Here is an 18251-nt window from a genome sequence, read left to right as displayed (position 1 = left end):
TATTATCTTACAATGCAAAGTAAATGGAAGACATTAATTATGAAAACATTCATAGCACTAGACAAGCAGATAAAATGAAAAATTAACCTGCTATTACATTTTCTCAAAATACTTACACTCTTTGCATGAATTCTGGGAAAAGTAGTACATGGTGCCAAAAACTTTGAAGATGCATTTTCCTTTGGACATGAAATATGAATGCTTTTCTAAACAGAGGGGGAAAGATGAAATTCATCAGCAAAGCTACTCCTGTGGAATCAAGGCCCCTTAAAGAAAATATTAGGATGACAAGAAATTCTCATCTTTTAAGTGTACCTTCTCTAATCCTCCTTCCCCAGCCCATAAAACTATCACGCCTCACAGACGAACAGTTCTTTTACTGCAGAGGGCTGCAATATGATTTGGTACCGATGAGCTGCCATTATCTTTTTCTGTTGAAGTAAACTGTACCATAGAAGACAGACCAACAATAAGATACAGTTGACAAAGGTGAGACCATTAATTTTTAGAAGAAAATCTAACACCAGTACTCTCAATTAGCACCAGAGCAAGGAATAGGACCAACAGAAGAGTTCATAAAGAGATGTGAGAAAACAGCACTAGCCTCCAAGCCCGGGGCCTCACAGATTAGTTTACAAGTAAACTTGCTGCCTGTAAGACTTGCAGAGAAAAGCTTAGGCTACTGACATCTACAGTTACCAGAGAAAAGTGGTAAAGTAAATTACGGTACACTCATACAATGTGTAGGCCCTGGTCAAGCTTGTGGGGCCCATTCCACCTAGGACTTCAACTAACTGTACATGTTTGTAGATAGGTCACTGTCAGAGAGCTGTATTATGATTGCCCAGGTGTTTTGCCTAGTCATTATCACATCTTTCAGCTACTGTAGCAAGACAACACTGGTGACACAGTAGGAAATTATACCTAGAACCAGATGTTAGATTCAGGCTATATGACTTGCTAAAGGCAGCCTTTGTAACCATTTAAGATAGCACGTGTTGATGTATAAAAGGCTAGATAAACGTTTTTCAAGTATTCTTGCAAAATGACAGTCCCTTACTCTAACCAGTAGAATACCACCACCACCACCTAAGGATATATTGTCTCCTATAGAGAGCTGAGGAGCTGCACTCACTAAACAGCCCTTAATCTGCTATTTCTTCTGTAGCAGCACTCCAAAGTTTCTGGAAATTCTACTGGACAATGAAAATGTCTTCAGTAATCAAGATTTTCTGAACCTCTTTATAAGGTTAATCTATGTACAATAAGCACGGGTTCTCACAGTTCATTAGTTTTGAAATCATAATATTCTCATCACTAAAAATCAATATGCTCTTATTACAGGTCTTCCACTTCTTTAAAAAGAAAATCAGAATATTCATATAAACAGTACTTTCTTAGCTAGTATACGCACGCCTGGCTGCCTGCAGGCCTTTCATTAAATGAGTTTTTGCTTCTAACACATGACAAAGCCCATATAGCTGCAAGAGAGCTGACCTGGATTTGGAATTGCCTCCTGTACCCAAAACTATAGTGTCAGCTAAACTCTACTGGCTAAATATTCCTGCTAGCAAGGGTGCAAGGAGCTCCAAGAGCTTAGTGTTCAGGATTCTGTAAGAATTGGGTTTTCTCTCGGAAGACTTAATTTCTTTGGGGCTAATTACAGGAAAGATTTCAAGAATCAGTGGTTTTCTTGTGCTTATCAATCCTGCAAATCAATCTTTAATCCATAACCAGGCTATGGAGGAAGATAAACGTGGAACTACCTTCCAATGTAAGCAGTGGAGAAGCGTGCTGTTAATGAAAATATTTTAAAGAAAAGTTGCAGGAGACATCAAAACAGGCAAAAATCTGGGGATGGGGGCGGGGATGTGAGTATTCCACACTAAGATAAAATTCAAAGTTAAACTTTTTTATTCTTTGGGGTTAAGTATTTAAACATAATGACAGATCTTCTGTTTAACAGAACAATGTAGCAACATCAAATAGCAAAGTGACTCATGGCAGTTAGGAATTGAATGCTCAACCATAAGCACTTACTGTCTGACCCAGCAGGTACACAGCAGAAATTAGCAATGATGCTGGAAGAGATAGGATTGCATCAGGGCCTGAGTACAAAGGGAAGAAAGGAAGTCAGCACCCAGGCTGTGGATGCAAAACACCTGGGAAAAATGTAGGCTGGTAAAGTGGTGTTATACTTGAAGTTATTAGAACTGGGTTTCAATTCTGGTATACAGTCTAACTAGCTTTGATTATTAGGGTTAATTAACCTCTCTGAGTCTGTTTGCTTATCTGGGTGGAAATTTAAAATGCCAATCACCTAGAATGTCATGATAAACAACAACTCACTTTTGTAATATCTTAGTTTCATTCATATGCACTCTCACTCCCCACTAACCAGCCAGCATTTGAAGTAGAATACTATCTCCATTTTATAGATGAGGAAACTGAGGCTCAGGGAACTAAGTTATTTATCCAAAACCATATTGCTAGTAAGTGTCAGTTAACTAAGACTTGGACTCAGATCTCCTGACACCTTCCACAATACCATGGCTGTTTATGAAAAGTATATATAAAATATATAACAATATGTTGCCTATTACCTTGCACAGAGAGTAATAAATGAACATTTGCTAAAAACTTGATGTAAAAAACAAAGTATTCTCTATTCTTATCAGTATACCCAAAATATTTTACAACTAAAAAAGTTTAATTACACAAAAAATGGGGAAAAATAAAAGGCTGGTTTACCCTTTGGGAATCATCTCACCAAGCACACTGACTGCAGCCATCAGAAAGAGTAAGGAAGGTCAGATCATGGGTTCTGCAACACTTAGTTTGGCCATCTACTCACTTTAAAGACCAATGAGAAAAACCATTAAATACCATTAATGTAGGTCTTCACCAAGGTCAGGCACATTATAAGGTTATGCTATCCAATACGGTAGGTACTAGCCACATGAGGCTACTGCGCACTTGAAATGTAGCCAATGCAAATAAGGAACTGAATATTTTATTTTATTAACTTAAAGTTTAATTTAAAAACTAATACTTGATTTATTGGAAAACTTTTTAAGTATGTTTAGAACTACTTGGGTTTGTGAATCTATGTTCTCAACTATAAATTTTATGAAATCTACATACATATCAAGTATTTTCAATAAAAATTAGAGTCTGAATTGAGATGAGCTGTAAGTATAAAATATATGCAGGATCTCAAAGACAATAAGAAAAAAATGAACGTAAAATATCTCATTAATATTTTTTTAATATTAATTAGAGGTTGAAATATTTTAGACATACTGGGTTAAATAAAATATATTATTAAAATTAATTTCACCCATTTCTTTTTTCCTTTTTCATGTGGCTACTAAAAACTTTAAAATTACCTATGTGGCTCATATTATTTATCTATTGTACAGTGTGGGGATAAGGGAAGTATTAGGAAGTTTGATTGCATCTAAAAATATATGTAACTACAAAAATAAACCTCTTGATATTCAAGGCAATAAAAACTATGATTATGGTACAAATGAAATGGAGATGACACTGACAGATAGATAATAGTACAAATATTTAAAGTAGATATATAGGTACAATCACAGTTTTGGACATGGTGTCTTCTAGAAGACATAAAAACCTACCTTGTTTATTTCATTCACAATAAATCCTTCTGAAGCTGTAACTTCTGGGATGCCATCTTGGCCAATTCCTTGACAAGTTAGGTTGCCATACAGAGTTGGTTTCCCTATAAGCACAAAAGAAGCATGTCTCAAAAAAGAAGAAGAATTTAACATTTTTCTCCTTGAAGACCCAATTTAGGCATCTGTATAGACAGCAGAAAATTGGCTCATGAAAGAAAAGCAGGTATTCATATTAAAAGTGAGGTGAAGTGGAAAGAGCACTAGCCTAGGCGAACCTAATTTGGGAGGGAATACACTCAAGGGCTAAAAGCTAGGAACAAAGATTTAGAGATATAACATACTATTTGTAGAGAAAGCTAGTGGCGTGATCTCAATCTCAGTTTTGCTGGCTGTGAAATGGAATTTTCCCAGGATGAAAGGTGAAGATCAACATGCATATACATCCACAGGATATACGCAAAATACATGGCAAAGAGTTAAGCGTCAGTAATCTGGAAAATGTGCTTAAGTAGAACATTGCTTTCTCAGTAATATGGGCTAAACACAATATTACCCCATCTACATATAAACATATGTAGATGGTAGAATGAAATTTAAAACTTTCTATTCTTCTTCTGCACTTTATATATATACTTCTGTAACAGCCCATAACACAGTTTACATGTCTGACCTCCCCCCTAGACTGTGCACACCTGGACTGCAGAAACTAGCAGGGTGCTACAAATTATTCAGTAAATAACTGTTGCACCAAACTGAAATTCTAGGAGTAAGAGGGAAGTAGAAACCACCCATCATGGATTGACACAGAGTTGGAGGGCTTCCCAGAGAGGGTGGAACTTGAGTAGGACCTTGAAAGATAGGACTGGGCTAGGCAGAAGATAAGCAAAGGAAACTCCAAGTCAGGCAGGGGCATGTAAAGAATAAAAGAAAGTCAGAAAGAACAGGGGGAAGGAGGCATCAAAGAATATACCAGGTTTGCTTACAACAGTCATGGAAAAGGTAGATGGAGGATATTAATGGAGGGCCTCACAATCTAGGGTAGAAGTTTAGACAAGAGAAGATCTAGTGAAGAAGCTTTTGGCAGAAAACTAGCGTGAAGCGATAGTTCAGAAAGACACCACAAAAATAGGATTGAGGGAACTCGGCTTTTTGTCCCACTCTATGATTCCCTCTTGGCTTCACCAACTGCCCTATGAAGTCTGGCCCTCATGGTACATCACTGCAAACTATCTCCTATCTGCACCCTCAGTGGTCTCTTTGTAAAGTCACCGAAATGATCTCAGTGTTGGTTTTTCGTCTATATAACAGACCTGGGATTAATCCAAATACTCACCTTCTACATTCCTACATGCAGGCTGCTAAGTGCCGCTAGAGAAAAGGACCCAACTGTGCAGACTGGCACCACTCAAACTCTGCATAGTTTTGCAGTCCTTTTGCCCCTGCTGTTCCCCACAGCAGCCAATTCTCATGACACCTATCCTGCCATAAAAACCTTCTTTCTGAATAGCTAAGAAGTAGAAACAACTCAAATGTCCATCAAATGATGAATGGATAAAAAAATGTGGTGTATCTATGTAACGGACTATTACTTGGCCACAAAAGGAACAAAGTATTGACAAAAATGGATGAACCTTGGAAATGTTATGCTAAAGGAAAGAAGTCAGAAGACCACATATTTCATGATTCCATTTATATGAAATGTCCAGAATAAGCAAATCCATAGAGACAGAAAGTTTATTAGTGGTTGCTAGGGGCTGGGAGGAGGGGGGGAATGGGGAATGACTGCTAAAGAGTATAGAGTTTCTTTTAGGGGTGATGAAAATGTTCTGGCATTAGATAGTCATGATAGATACACAACTCTGTGAACATACTAAAGTCTACTGAATTATATACTTTATTTATTTTATTTATTTATTTTTTTGTGAGGAAGATTGTTGCTAACATCTGTCGCTAATTGTCCTCTTTTTGCTTGAGAAAGGTTGTTACTGAGCTAACATCTCTGCCAATCTTCCTCTATTTTATGTGGTATGCCACCACAGCATGGCTTGACGAGAGATGCCAGGTCCATGCCCAGGATCTGAACCTGTGAACCCCAGGCTGCCAAAGCAGAGTGCGTGAACTTAACCACAATGCCACCAGGCCAGCCCTATATACTTTAAAAAGGTGAACCTTATGGTATGTAAATTATATCTCAATAAAGCTGTTACTTGAAAAAAATTAAGATCCTAATAGTACCTACCTCATAGGATTGTGAGAAATAGAAATAATGTATGTAAAGTAAGTAGCACTCATTCTACTTCAATAAAACTGCTATTTAAAAACAAACAAAATCTGGGGCTGGTCCCGTGGCATAGTGGTTAAGTTTGAGCACTCTGCGTCAGTGGCCTGGTGTTCGCAGGTTCAGATCCTGGGCGTGGACCTAGCACTGCTCTTTAAGCCACACTGTGGCAGCGTCCCACATAAAATAGAGGAAGACTGGCACAGATGTTAGCTCAGGACAATCTTCCTCAAGCAAAAACAGAAAGATTGGTAAGAGATGTTAGCTCAGGGACAGTCTTCCTCACAAAAAAACAAATCAAAACAAAAAACCTCTTCCTTAGGAGCTGACACTATTTTCAACATCACAAAGAGAACTGAGGCATTAAGACACTCTCAAATTTCCATGTCCATGCCTATGCATTTATCTACATCTGCACTTACCCTCACCTTCTTTCATCTTACTCTTTTAGACTTAATTCTATCTCCTTCTATCTCTTCTAAGACATTGGTTTTTTAGTCAGTCCTCTCTGCTACCTACAACCTATATTTTAATTGCTCTGCAATTAGTTCCCATCTTTAAAAACAAAACCCTTGACCTTCCAGCTACCATTCTCTCTTCTTCTATGCAGTACCAATTTGCTCAAAAGAAGACTCTGATTAAAACTCTATTTCTGGGCCAGACCTGGTGGCCAAGGGGTTAAGTTCAGCACACTCCACTTCAGCCGCCCAGGTTCAGTTCCCAGGCAGGGACCTACACCACTCGTCTGTCAGTGGTCAGGCTGTGGTGGCGGTTCACATACAAAAAGAGGAAGATTGGCAGTGGATGTTAGCTCAGGGCAAATCTTCCTCAGCAAAAAAACCCAAACCAAAGCAAAAAACCCTCTATTTCTCCTAGAAATAGAATATATTATTATACAAAGACATCAAAGGTATCTGAAATGAAAAATAATCAGTAAAACAAAACTTTCTGATAAATTTGGAAGGAAATTTGATTTTTTTTTTAATGTCACCACACTAACTGCAAACAAATAGAGAAGAATAACACAGGAGTGTCAGTCAAAGGAAAAATTGATAAGATTTGGGAACTATCTGGATATGGCAGAGTAAAGCGACTAGGTTTTTCACTCTGATGCCTAGAATGATAGTAACTTAGGAAATAAGGGGGCCAGCCCAGTGGCACAGAGGTTAAGTTCATGTGCTCTGCTTCGGCAGCTGGGGGTTTGCCACTTCGAATGCTGGGCACAGATCTACACACTGCTTATTAAGCCATGCTCTGGCAGGCATCTCACATATTAAAAAAAAATAGAGGAAGATGGGCATAGATATTAGCTCAGGGCCTATCTTCCTCAGCAAAAAGAGGAGGAGTGGCAGTGGATGTTAGCTCAGGGCTAATCTTCCTCAAAAGAAAAAAAGAAATGAGAAAATCTAGAAAGATAACCTGTTTGACAACAGAAGTGCTCAGCTTGGTTCTGGATTTGATAAATTCAAGATGACAGTGAATGTCTAGTAGAGAAGTGTTCTAGCAGAAATGTCTAGCAGACAACTGTTCAATCTCTACTTGAATTCAAAGAGAGGTCAGGGCTAGAGTGCTGGGAGCCGTCAGCCTACAAGTTAAGCCTCTGCCTTGTGACACCGTCCAGGAGAGAGATGAGGGGACGCACGGCGACCCTCAAGGGAATCTACCAGGCTGCACCTGCAATAAGTCTCCCTGGCACTTTTGACTTTCCTGCTTCTGCTTACTCTGTTCTGCACCTGGGGTTATTTCAGGGGAAGTCAGCTCGGCCCTGGGAATGAAAATGAAACAATACAATATTCTAGGGAAAGTTCTGGGAAAAAACATCTTCTAGGGAAAGAACATTCTGACCCGTCCTTTGGTCTGGTGAAGCGATGGGAGTGGAGAAGGAACAAAGAAATCTGTAGCCCCCACAGATCTCTCTGGGAGGATGGTGGTTGCCAAAGCCCATTGAGTCAGGAGGCCGCTGGGGGTAGCCTCCTTGAAGTAAAGAATTACAGAAGCTTAACTCCCCCTGGGCCTACACACAATCAATTACTCTTGGGCAGAAGCTTGACTCCCCCCGGGCCTACACACAATCAATTGCTCTTAGGACTATTGTCTACCTTACAATCAATTACTCTTAGGACTATTGTCTACCTTGCAAAAACCCGCTTACGCGAGCCAAAAACATGTACTGGGATTGTTTCATGAAATCATCCTTGCATACCCTGAGCCCTATATAAATCATACATACACAAAATAAAGTTAGACTTGGACACCAAACTCCTTGTCTCACCGCCTCCTCCCCCACCAACGCCGTCCATCCCTCAGGAGACCCTGTTCAGCTGGGGCTGGACCCCGGCACTAGAGCTCTAGATCTAGGAATCATCATCAGGAAGGTCACAATTGAAGCTATAGAACTGTTTAGAGTACAATAATAAATGGCTAAGAAACTGATTAAGATGCATCAGCAATGTGTCCATGAGTAAGTCTGTGGCTTCTAAATGGGAAATCAATCTGAAGGCCTTTCCCCGGAATGGAGAAGTTGAGGTGATGTGAGTACAGCACAGATTGGTCAAGAACATTTGAAGATTATGAGCATTGCACAAGGAGTCTGGGCCAGGAGAAAGTAGGACGCTCTCTTCTAAGGATGGTAAATCCTCCTTCTCTAAAGGGAAGGCATATAGATTTATGGACATTACCTGGGGGGTGACAGCTCAGCCAGGCCTCCCCTTCATCCTTCCTATGAAGAGAGACAAAAGCCTAATTAGGCTCACTTAACGTTGAAAAGGATGCCACTGGTGCAAGGGGAGAAAAAAGATCATATAATTTCCAGTTTGGCCATAGTACTTAAACACGTCTAATATAACATCTTATCCAGGTATAGATTATTCTAAGACAAACTTGGTTTATTTGTTGAAGAAATAGTTGTCGATTGAGTGTTTAATACCCAGATATCTGTTGGTTAAACAAAGCGCAAATATTTCAATACGGAGTTCACTATTCATTTATAGCTCTATAGCTTTGAACAATCACAAATATTTTATATTTAGATATTTATTGAGACTATTGTAAGCCAGGCCCTATGCCAGCACTTTGCATATAACATCATTAATCCTCACAACTTAACAAGATACCTTTTATTATCCCCATGTTAAAGATAAAAAACCAGGGACCAGCCCTGTGGCCGAGTGGTTAAGTTTGCAAGCTTTGCTGCGAAGGCCCAGGGTTTTGTTGGTTCGGATCCTGGGCACGGACATGGCACCACTCATCAGGCCATGCCAAGGCAGTGTCCCACATGCCTAAATAGAAGGACCCACAACTAAGAATATACGACTATGTACCAGGGAGCTTTGGGGAGAAAAAGGAAAAAATAAAATCTTTAAAAAAAAGATAAAAATCTGAAGCTCAGAGAGAAGTGACTTGCCCAAGGTTACCTAGCTATGAAGCAGGAATTGAAACCAAGGACTATATATGATGTCTATGTTCTACCACCTCACAGACTTTTTACATGTTTTAGAATGCACCTCTAATCCTTATCTCCTCACTCTAACACTTTTAAGGTATAGTGGAAAGGGCTTAGGCCTTTAAGGAGGAAGACGTAGGTTGACAGCAACTCTCTATCACTTACTAGCTGCATGATCTTGGGCAAGTTACTTTCTCTGATTCTGATTCTGATTCTGCCTTCTCTCATAGGCACCTGGTGGCCCTCAATAAATGTTAGTGTTCTTCCTTTATTACTTATCACACTTTCTCTGTTGTAGCAAGTGATGTGTATTTCGTTTTGGCCTATCTAGTAAGGTATTAAGTTTAAATTTCTTAAATGCAGGAGGCTATGTTTTATTCATCTTCACCATTTTTTCAACTTGAAAAACCCTTATCAGTAATAACAGTTGCCATTCATGGCACTGCTGTACTTATCCTGGTATCTAGAGTAATGACTTGCACAGTATATGATCAAAAGTATATTTTAAAAGGATGAATGGTTTCCTGTGCCTTCCCAATTAAGCTGTCAGCTTCTTGAGGGCAGGAACCAACCCTTAAGTTTAGAGTACACATCCGAACTCTACCAAGCATCTACCTAGGTCAGAGTCTGGACATGGTAGTATCATATCACATGGTTTCCTGAACAGAATTGTCCAATATGACTAACAGAGCACTACAGGCCGAGGAAGATACAAAGATTTCATCATACACTCAAAGACAATGTGGTGGTGGTGAGGCCAGGGACTTTTGCAAACAGCTGACGACCAATAAATATTTACTAAACAACTATGACTCCTCAGCCAAGAGTCTTTCTTCAACTCATCGATCCTAGTTCTCACGCTGGGATCACACAGGACCTATGTGTTCCCTTGGCCTCATGGCAGCTCTTCTAAAAATGAAAAACAATGACCATGTAGATTTGAGACTTTTTCTAGACCCAGTGCTGCCTCAACAACTGATGAGGTAACCCCTATGGATATCCTGGGCCGGGCAAGGTTATCCTTAACGCAAAGGCAACATCCGTTACCCGCCTCCTTTGTCCCGGTTCCGGGCTTGGATTCACCTGAGGGCTTGCGCCCAGTCGCTCTGAATCCTCAAAGGCGCCGCCATCTTGACCCGCCTCCACTAGCCCGCCTCTTCCGCTCTTTCCCGGAAGTGGGTCCCCTGAAAGGGGCTGAGGCGAGGACGGAGGGCGGGATCTACACCGAGAGGCCACCAATGAAAATGCGCGGTGGGTCCTTCCCCTCACCCACGTCCGCGCGCGCGCTCCCCATAGAGGCTGGTTCCTGGCAGGAGAGTCGGAAGCGTTCCAACTGCGTGCAAAGCCGACGCTGCCGTGCAGGAGCGCGCGTTCGGGTCTCCTGTTCCGGTGAGCATCTCGTGCGGCGCCTTTGTGCGGTGAAGCGTAGCGGGCACAACCGAGGTGCGCTCAGCCATTGCGCGCGCGCATGCGTCCTCTCCTGAAGTTGGGAGAGGAACCTCAGGTGACTTGGCCACCTGATTTTCTCTGCTTTCCCCTCCTTTCCAAACGTCAGTCCAGGCCGGCCTCCGCCATCCAGCTGCCGACCATCTCGCTTGCCCACATCTCTGAGCAAGGGTCCTCCTCTTTTTACTCCAGGGGGCACGGAAGGCGGGATTTGGCGAGGGAAGAGTACGGTAGCATTTACTGAATCCGCTTGTACCCCATGCACTTTTCACTTATTATCATATTAATCCTGACAGTAATTCTGCGAGTTAAATATTACTTTAAGGAGGAAACTTAAACAGATTGCATGCTAGGGTAAACAGATTGCATGGTAAGGCGTGGTGCCGGTATTTGAACTCGGATTTCTAGGTTTAGGAACCAAGGCACTTTTCTTTCCACCGTGCTTGCTCTAAGAGGTTTGCCTTTAAAGAGCTCACAGTGTATTTAGAAAGAGGAAACATGTACAGTAATACGAACTATCGTTTATTGAACTCTGGACGTGCCAGTCTCCTTACATGCATTCTCTCATTTAGTCTTCGACAATCCTGTGAGGTAGATATTATCTCTTTTTTTCAAGATAGATTATGAATTGATTTGCTCAAGGTCACCCAATGAGTCAGTTGAGAAAGCCAGGCTTCCAATCCAAGCCTGTTTTCAAAGCCCATTTCCCCCCTCCTCCCTTAGGTTATACTTCCTCCAAAGCAACTGAGTTTTGTGTCGGGCTGTGGAGTGCTTAGATTCTTCTTGTGACTTCCATTGCCCTCTAAATGCCTTCACAGGGCTAACAAGGCCTTGCTATGATCAGATATTTTCTCGTCTTGCCAATTTCACTTGTTTTCCTGTTCTCATACTTTATTCTCCAGTCATACGGAACTTTCACTTCCTCTCCGTGTTGCATTTTGTCTCAACCCCCTCCGTGCTCTTCCATTGACCAGGAACATTCTTCCTCCCCATCTCTGGCTAACTCCTATTCATCCTTCAAGTCTCAGTTTAGAAATCACTTTCCCAGGAAGCCTTCCCTGCCTATTCCTGCCCTTGTCTGGTATCCCTCCACTGTGTTCCCAGTTTTAACTGTCTGGACACACTGTATAGTAAACTGTTTACTTGTTTAGATTGTAAACTCCATGAAGGCAGGAACTGTGTCTTGGTCACTCCTGTATCCTCAGCTCTAGCATGATAGGTACTCAGTGATCCTTTGCTGAGTGAATCAGAGACACAGGCATTAAGGAATCTTCGCTCCTTTATAGCATGTTATGGTGAAATTTGTGCAAAGGCCAGGGTCATTTCTCTTCAAACCTTCCTTAAGGTCCTTCTCTGTGCTACTTTCTACTGGGTGTTCTGAAGCAGATGATCTTGGGAAGAGAGTCTGGGCAAATACACCTCACATTAAGCACTCTCGCTTACCTCACAGACTCATCTCTTGCCCTGACCCTTGCACACTGTATGCTACTGCCACTCAGCTGTCTCCATTCCTCCCATATGTCAAACCCTATGCATAATTGGGTACTCTCCAAAGTGTTAAACTTTGTTCTTCTCCAGCCATAGAATAAGGCCAATAGGAGAAAAGAAGAGAGATTAATTCTTTTGGGGTGGATCAGAGATAGCTTCTCCAAAAAGGAGACATTTCACCTAATTCAGATTCCATTAGCAGAGTCCATTGAAGCTTATTTAGTGCTGTGCTAAGCATTCTCACATACTTTGTCTCATTCCGTTCAGTTCAAACCATTTTGTAGGCATGCACTCTGCCACGCCTAGTGCTGGGGGCACAAAGGTGAATCAGGTCCAATATCTGTCCTCAAATAGCTTACAGTCTCCAAGGGAAAACATATGCATAAATAGGCTATAACAGTGCAGTGGTCAGTGGTATTTATAGTAGAGGAACCTCATTTATAATCATGTCCCTATTCTAACCTTGCCTCCATTGACGTTCTAGAGACTCCCAAAGATGTCAACTCAAGGCCATACCTGGGTCCGACAGGTGAAGAAGGAGGATGAGGAAGAGGACCCTCTGGACCAGCTGATCTCCCGATCTGGCTGTGCTGCTTCCCACTATGCAGTGCAGGAGTGCATGGCCCAGTACCAGGACTGGCGACAGTGCCAGGCACAGGTGCAGGCCTTCAGGGACTGCATGAGTGAACAGCAGGCAAGGCGGCGGGAGGAGCTGCAGAGGAGGAAAGAGCAAGGCACTGCACACCACTGAGACCCCAAACCACCTATCCCCAGAGGATGGCCCTGCAGAAACTAGCACTGAGAGATCATGGGAGGAAGAAATCCTAAATGGTGGAAGTGTGGGCCAAGAAGTGTAAAACTAGCAGATAGTCTTTGGGACTGGGGTTAAGAGCGAAGCAGCAATAGGTTTGGACAGGACTGCCATAAAGAGCTGTCATATTTTCATGATGAGATCCCATACATTGTTGTCCATCTTTTCCCACCAATATTAAATATTGATGAATATTTGCCAAGTAAAACAAAGAGTGGGGTTAAGGGATGCTCTTCTACCCTACATCTTGGGTTAGTGTGCCAAGTACTGAGCTGATTACATGGACATTCAATTTTAAAAATAAATTCACAATCTGAAGGTAAATTGGTTCCCTAATCAAGCCTTCATTTATTCAGTCATTGGTTCTACAGGTTTTTCTGATACCTTCTCATGTGCCAGACACTTTTGGAAACTGATGTGATGAATAATATGATCTCTGCCTTCATGTTGCTTAGTCTAGTTTGAGAGAGAGAAACAAAACAACACTGGAATAACAATCATATAAGTGGGGCCAGCCCCGTGGCTGAGTGGTTAAGTTTGCACACTCTACTTGGGCGGCCCAGGGTTTCACCACTTTGGATCCTGGTTGCAGACCTAGCACTGCTCATCAAGCCATGCTGAGGTGGCATCCCACATAGCAAAGCCAGAATGACCTACAACTAGAACATACAACTATGCATTGGGGGGCTTTGGGGAGAAGAAGGAAAAACGATTGGCAACAGATGTTAGCTCAGGGCCAATCTTTAAAAACAAAAAAAACGAATCTTAAGCGAGTTAAAGTTGAACCTTTAAAGATGAAGTAGACATTACCTATTTGTAACATAACAGAAAGGATTATTATCTGCAACAAATAAAAGTTACCTAAAAATCAGTAAGAAAAAACAAACAGCCCAAATGAAAAGTGAACAAAGTTAAAGTATTATTAACTGATTCTGTTGGAAAAATCAAAAGTATTTGTAATGAGCAGTATTGGTGGGAATGGAGAGAAACATATTCACACTATTGAAGGGATCATAAATTAGTAAAGCTTTTGGAGGGCAATTTGGTGGGATCTACAAATATTTTAAATATTTAAACAGCAGTTCCTCTTTTAAGAATCTTAAACAATATTTTTGCAAGATGTATCTACTATTTTCATTGCAGCATCGTTTATAATTGTGAATAAATAGTCACAATGTAAAATTCCATCAATAAGGACTATATTTGCTTATATATCCAAATCTTTTATAACAGGAATGTATCTATGGGTTAATTTGTGTAATTAAAATAGAAATAATAAGGCATGAGATTCTAGCAGAGAGGAAAGGCAGAAGGACCTCCTTAGCAAGAGGAATGCCTTTCACACTGGCTAAGTGGAGGGAGCAGTTTCTGAGGACTCGGGCTCTAACAGGGAGCTAATACATTCTGTGACTGGGTGGGTCACGGAATGTATTTGGGCAAAGAGGGCTTTATTGCCACCCCAGCCTGTTTCCTCAAGTAAATGGGATAATTCCTGTTTAATAGGCATCCTAAGAATTAAATGAGAGATATAAATAACTAGTAATAAAAATTGTGAGCATTTATTTTTCTTTTCCTTTTACTCCCCAAATCCCCCCAGTACATAGTTGTATATTTTAGTTGTGGGTCCTTCTAGTTGTGGCATGTGGGACGCCACCTCAGCATGGCTTGACAAGCGGTGCCATGTCCACGCCCAGGATCTGAACCGGCGAAACCCTGGGCCACCAAAGCAAAGCGCATGAACTTAACCACTCGGCCATGGGGCCAGCCCCAATTGTGAGCATTTATTAAACTGTTATAACTAATATTTATGGAGCATTTAACCCAGGCTGTCTGTGCTCTCAATCCCTATGATAGGCTGCTTTCAAATCCTACTATGCAACTTACTAGCTGTGTGATTTGCAGCAAATTACTTAACATCTAAGGATCTGTTTTTTCTTCTGTAAAAATGCAGTTATAATACCTTCCTCATAAGCTTCAAAACTAGTAAAGGTAGACCTTTCTCATAGGGTTGTTGAAGAATGAGTTAATATTGGTAAAGAGCTTAGAAACAGTGTCTGGCACATAGTAAGCATTCACTAAATGTTAGCTGTTATCATCATTATTGTATGCCAGTCACTGTCCTGAGTTACATGATCTCATTTAAGCCTTCACTAACACTTCACTAACTTCCCTTTACAGAGGAGGAAATAAAGGTCAGATTGGGGATCAGACTCCAAGTATGTCTTGTTCTAAAGCCTATGCCGTTCTCTGCTCCGTGCTCTCTCACAAACATCCAGTGCCTAGTACAGTGCTTGACACACTGTAAGTAACCATATTTACTATGTAAATGTTACTTTTTTTTTTAGTGCTTTACAGAAATTAACCAGTGCAAGTTGTGCAGTGTTCTAGATTGGTATGGTTTTTTGGGGGTTTTTTTTGTCTCTCAGCTCTGCAGCATACAGCAATGGAGCTGGAGTATAAGGTGGTCCATGCTTATCCCTATGCAATCTACATCTACCTTTGCAGAAAGGCTTCAGCCAGAGATGAGTGGAGAGACCTCTTGGCTGGGTGCCCCCCTTGGCTAGGCCTAGGGCAGACTCATGATTTGGCTCTTACCTGCAAGGTCCTTGGCTGAGGGACTTGGCCTGTGCTCAGTACAAAGGTGCACTGTAATGTGTTTTACTAGATGAGTAATAAGACACTCCTCCCATTCTCCTTCCCTCAGGTAAAGTTGCCAGACTGAGTCCTGGGCTGCTGACTTTAGAAATCCAAAGAGAACTGGAGCGTGTCCAGGTTGAAACCTTATACTTTGCTGCTGGACAGAATGCTAGGGCTCCCGGCTCTGCTCCAGCAGGGACTTAAGCAGGCAGAGGAAGTAGGAGGGATTCTTTCCTTCTCTAGCAGCTATCTTCTGAAGAGTTTTCATTCTTCAGAGCCTGGGCATGTTTCAGAGCCTGGATATTCTGTCTAAATGGTGAGCTGATTCCCTAAACCTGAAATGGATGAGAATAAAAGTTATTCCAGGGGGATTATAAAAACTAAATGAATCATTTCAGATTCTCCAGGGAGACCAGACATTTGAAGACAAAAACAGTACACAGAGATGAAAGTACAGATTAAACAAGCAGAAGACACGCTGGCCGCCTCTGTCTGCAGTGCCTTTCCGGCAGGTCTACTTCTAGGCACGCCCACTGCTTTCCTTCCTTAAGTACACTTTACGTCCTAGAAACAGTGGGCATAAGGGGTCTCTGAACATTGTTGTAGTATCTGAATGGCCAAAATATCCAGACTCCATTTCTTCCTCTGCAGCTAAAACATAGCCTTTCAGAATCCACGATTGGCAATCTCCAGGCTCCATGGTGGAGGAAAAAGGCATCCTCAGCCAGAGGAAAGGGACTAATACAGGAAGCTGAGGAATCTACTGGCCTTAAGTAGGAAAACTGCCCATTTGACCTAGGCATTTGGTTCTTCTTGAAAGTTACTGATCTACACAAAAATCCATTTCTAAAAATCTCAGTAATATGCACTGAACCAAGAATTGTGTGACCTGGAGCTATCCTTGGCTGTCACTGGCTAACTAGGTGACCTTGGACAAGTCTTTTTCCCTTCTGGGCCAGTTAACTTATGTGTAAAATGAAGACCAAACAGATTATCCCAAAGGTTATGTATTGATAGAGCCCAAACTGGAACCCAACTATTCTGATTCCTAATCCGTTGACCTTCCCTCTCTTCTCTCCTGCCTCTCTCTCATGTTGTTACAGCAGTACTAGGCATAGTTTAACCCTAGATGGGGTATTGAAAACAAAGTATGCTAGAGGGATGAACTACTGACACCTGCGCCAACCTGGATAAAACATCAGGGTAAATGAATGAAGTCAGACACAAAAACTAATCTATGGCAATAGAAATGGGATTAGTGGTTGCTTCTGGGGAAGAATGACTGTGAAAGAATATAAGGGAACTTTCTGGGGTGATGGAAATGTTCTTTATCTTGAGAGAGTATAAGTTACATGGGTGACTGCATTTTCAAAACTGATCAAATATACACTTAAGATCTGTGTTTCACTATATATAAATTATACCTCAATGAAAAATAAATCTTTTTAAAAAGTATGCTGAAGGGACTGGCCCGGTAGTGCAGCAGTTAAGTGCGCACGTTCCGCTTCGGCGGCCTGGGGTTCGCCGGTTCAGATCCTGGGTGCGGACGTATGCACCACTTGTCAAGCCATGCTGTGGTAGGCGTCCCACATATAAAGTAGAGGAAGATGGGCACGGATGTTAGCTCAGGGCCAGTCTTCCTCAGCAAAAAGAGGAAGATTGGCGGCCGATGTTAGCTCAGGGCTAATCTTCCTCAAAAAAAATTAAAAGTATGCTGAAGAAGTTTAGAAGGGAAAGTAATCTAACATTTACTGAGCATTTGCTAGCCCATTATATACATTATCTCCATCTCAAACTCCAAAAAAAGGATTGTCCCCATTTTACAGATCAGAAAAGTCAGGTTTAATGAGGTTAAAATAACTCACCAGAGGCCTCAAAACTAAAAAATGTAGAACCAGGTACAGCCCAGGTTTGTTTGCTGCTTTTCTTTATAATAGGTTGTCTCAGAAAGAGGGAAAGGTATTTTCAACCTAGAGCCAGGAGACTTGAATTCCATTTGATTTCACTGCTGTGTGATCCTAGGGTCCCGCCCAGCCTCACTCTAGAGAGTCAAATGAAGCTTTATAATTGTTTCGTAACTCTGAGGTTCTAGCAATCAGAATATCTCCTGTCCCCTTACCAGGGTAAGGCATTACAAATTTGCATTTGTCTCAGGGCAGACTAATCATGAGCAACAAAAGCGCTTCGACTCTGGTGAGAGGATAAATCATCAACTAGGTCAGTGACACAAGAGCGCCAAGGTGACAGAACCCAGCTGCCTCCTGTTTAGACCTAAGCTTGACTCATCCCTCAGTGATGTAATCAAAAGAGATGGACTGAGAACCAAGAGATCTGAATCCTGCTCCCAGCTCAGCCAATGAGGTGTCCTGTGACCTTGAGTAAAGCTCTGCCCTTCCTGGGCCACTAAACTGCACTTGCTAAAAGAAACGGTTAGGCTAGCTGGGTTCCCAAGTCCTTCAGCTCTAATATCTTGTCAATTTATGAAATTCTGCATCCTTTCACAAA

General features: G+C 41.6%; 2 protein-coding genes across 6 annotated transcripts in view; one reads left to right on the top strand and one right to left on the bottom strand.

Annotated features, from left to right (window-relative positions):
• PAAF1 (proteasomal ATPase associated factor 1) overlaps window positions 1–12945 on the bottom strand; it is a 44195-nt gene extending 31250 nt beyond the window's left edge. For 3 of the 5 annotated variants that reach the window (XM_046685367.1, XM_046685366.1, XM_046685368.1), the window contains exons 1-4: window positions 10448–10565; window positions 8601–8641; window positions 3645–3748; window positions 117–206 (exon numbers count right to left, since the gene is read on the bottom strand). In XM_046685367.1, the coding sequence (XP_046541323.1) occupies window positions 117–206; window positions 3645–3748; window positions 8601–8641; window positions 10448–10494 (282 nt within the window). In that variant the 5' untranslated portion in view covers window positions 10495–10565. Of the gene's footprint in view, window positions 1–116; window positions 207–3644; window positions 3749–8600; window positions 8642–10415; window positions 10566–12814 lie in introns of those variants that run through there. The other 2 variants (XM_046685370.1, XM_046685369.1) reach the window with 2 other exon arrangements.
• LOC124252153 (cytochrome c oxidase assembly factor 4 homolog, mitochondrial) lies at window positions 10751–13443 on the top strand. The gene is made up of 2 exons (XM_046685371.1): window positions 10751–10868; window positions 12783–13443. The coding sequence occupies exons 1-2, from the start codon at window positions 10833–10835 to the stop codon at window positions 13047–13049; spliced, it is 303 nt and encodes a 100-aa protein (XP_046541327.1). The 5' UTR covers window positions 10751–10832; the 3' UTR covers window positions 13050–13443.
• The last annotated feature ends 4808 nt before the right edge of the window (window positions 13444–18251 follow it).

This window comes from Equus quagga, chromosome 14 (genome assembly GCF_021613505.1).
Source record: "Equus quagga isolate Etosha38 chromosome 14, UCLA_HA_Equagga_1.0, whole genome shotgun sequence".
Taxonomy (NCBI): Eukaryota; Metazoa; Chordata; class Mammalia; order Perissodactyla; family Equidae; genus Equus; species Equus quagga.
Note: the sequence above shows the minus strand (reverse complement) of the source record. Positions and strands in the feature narration are given on the sequence as shown.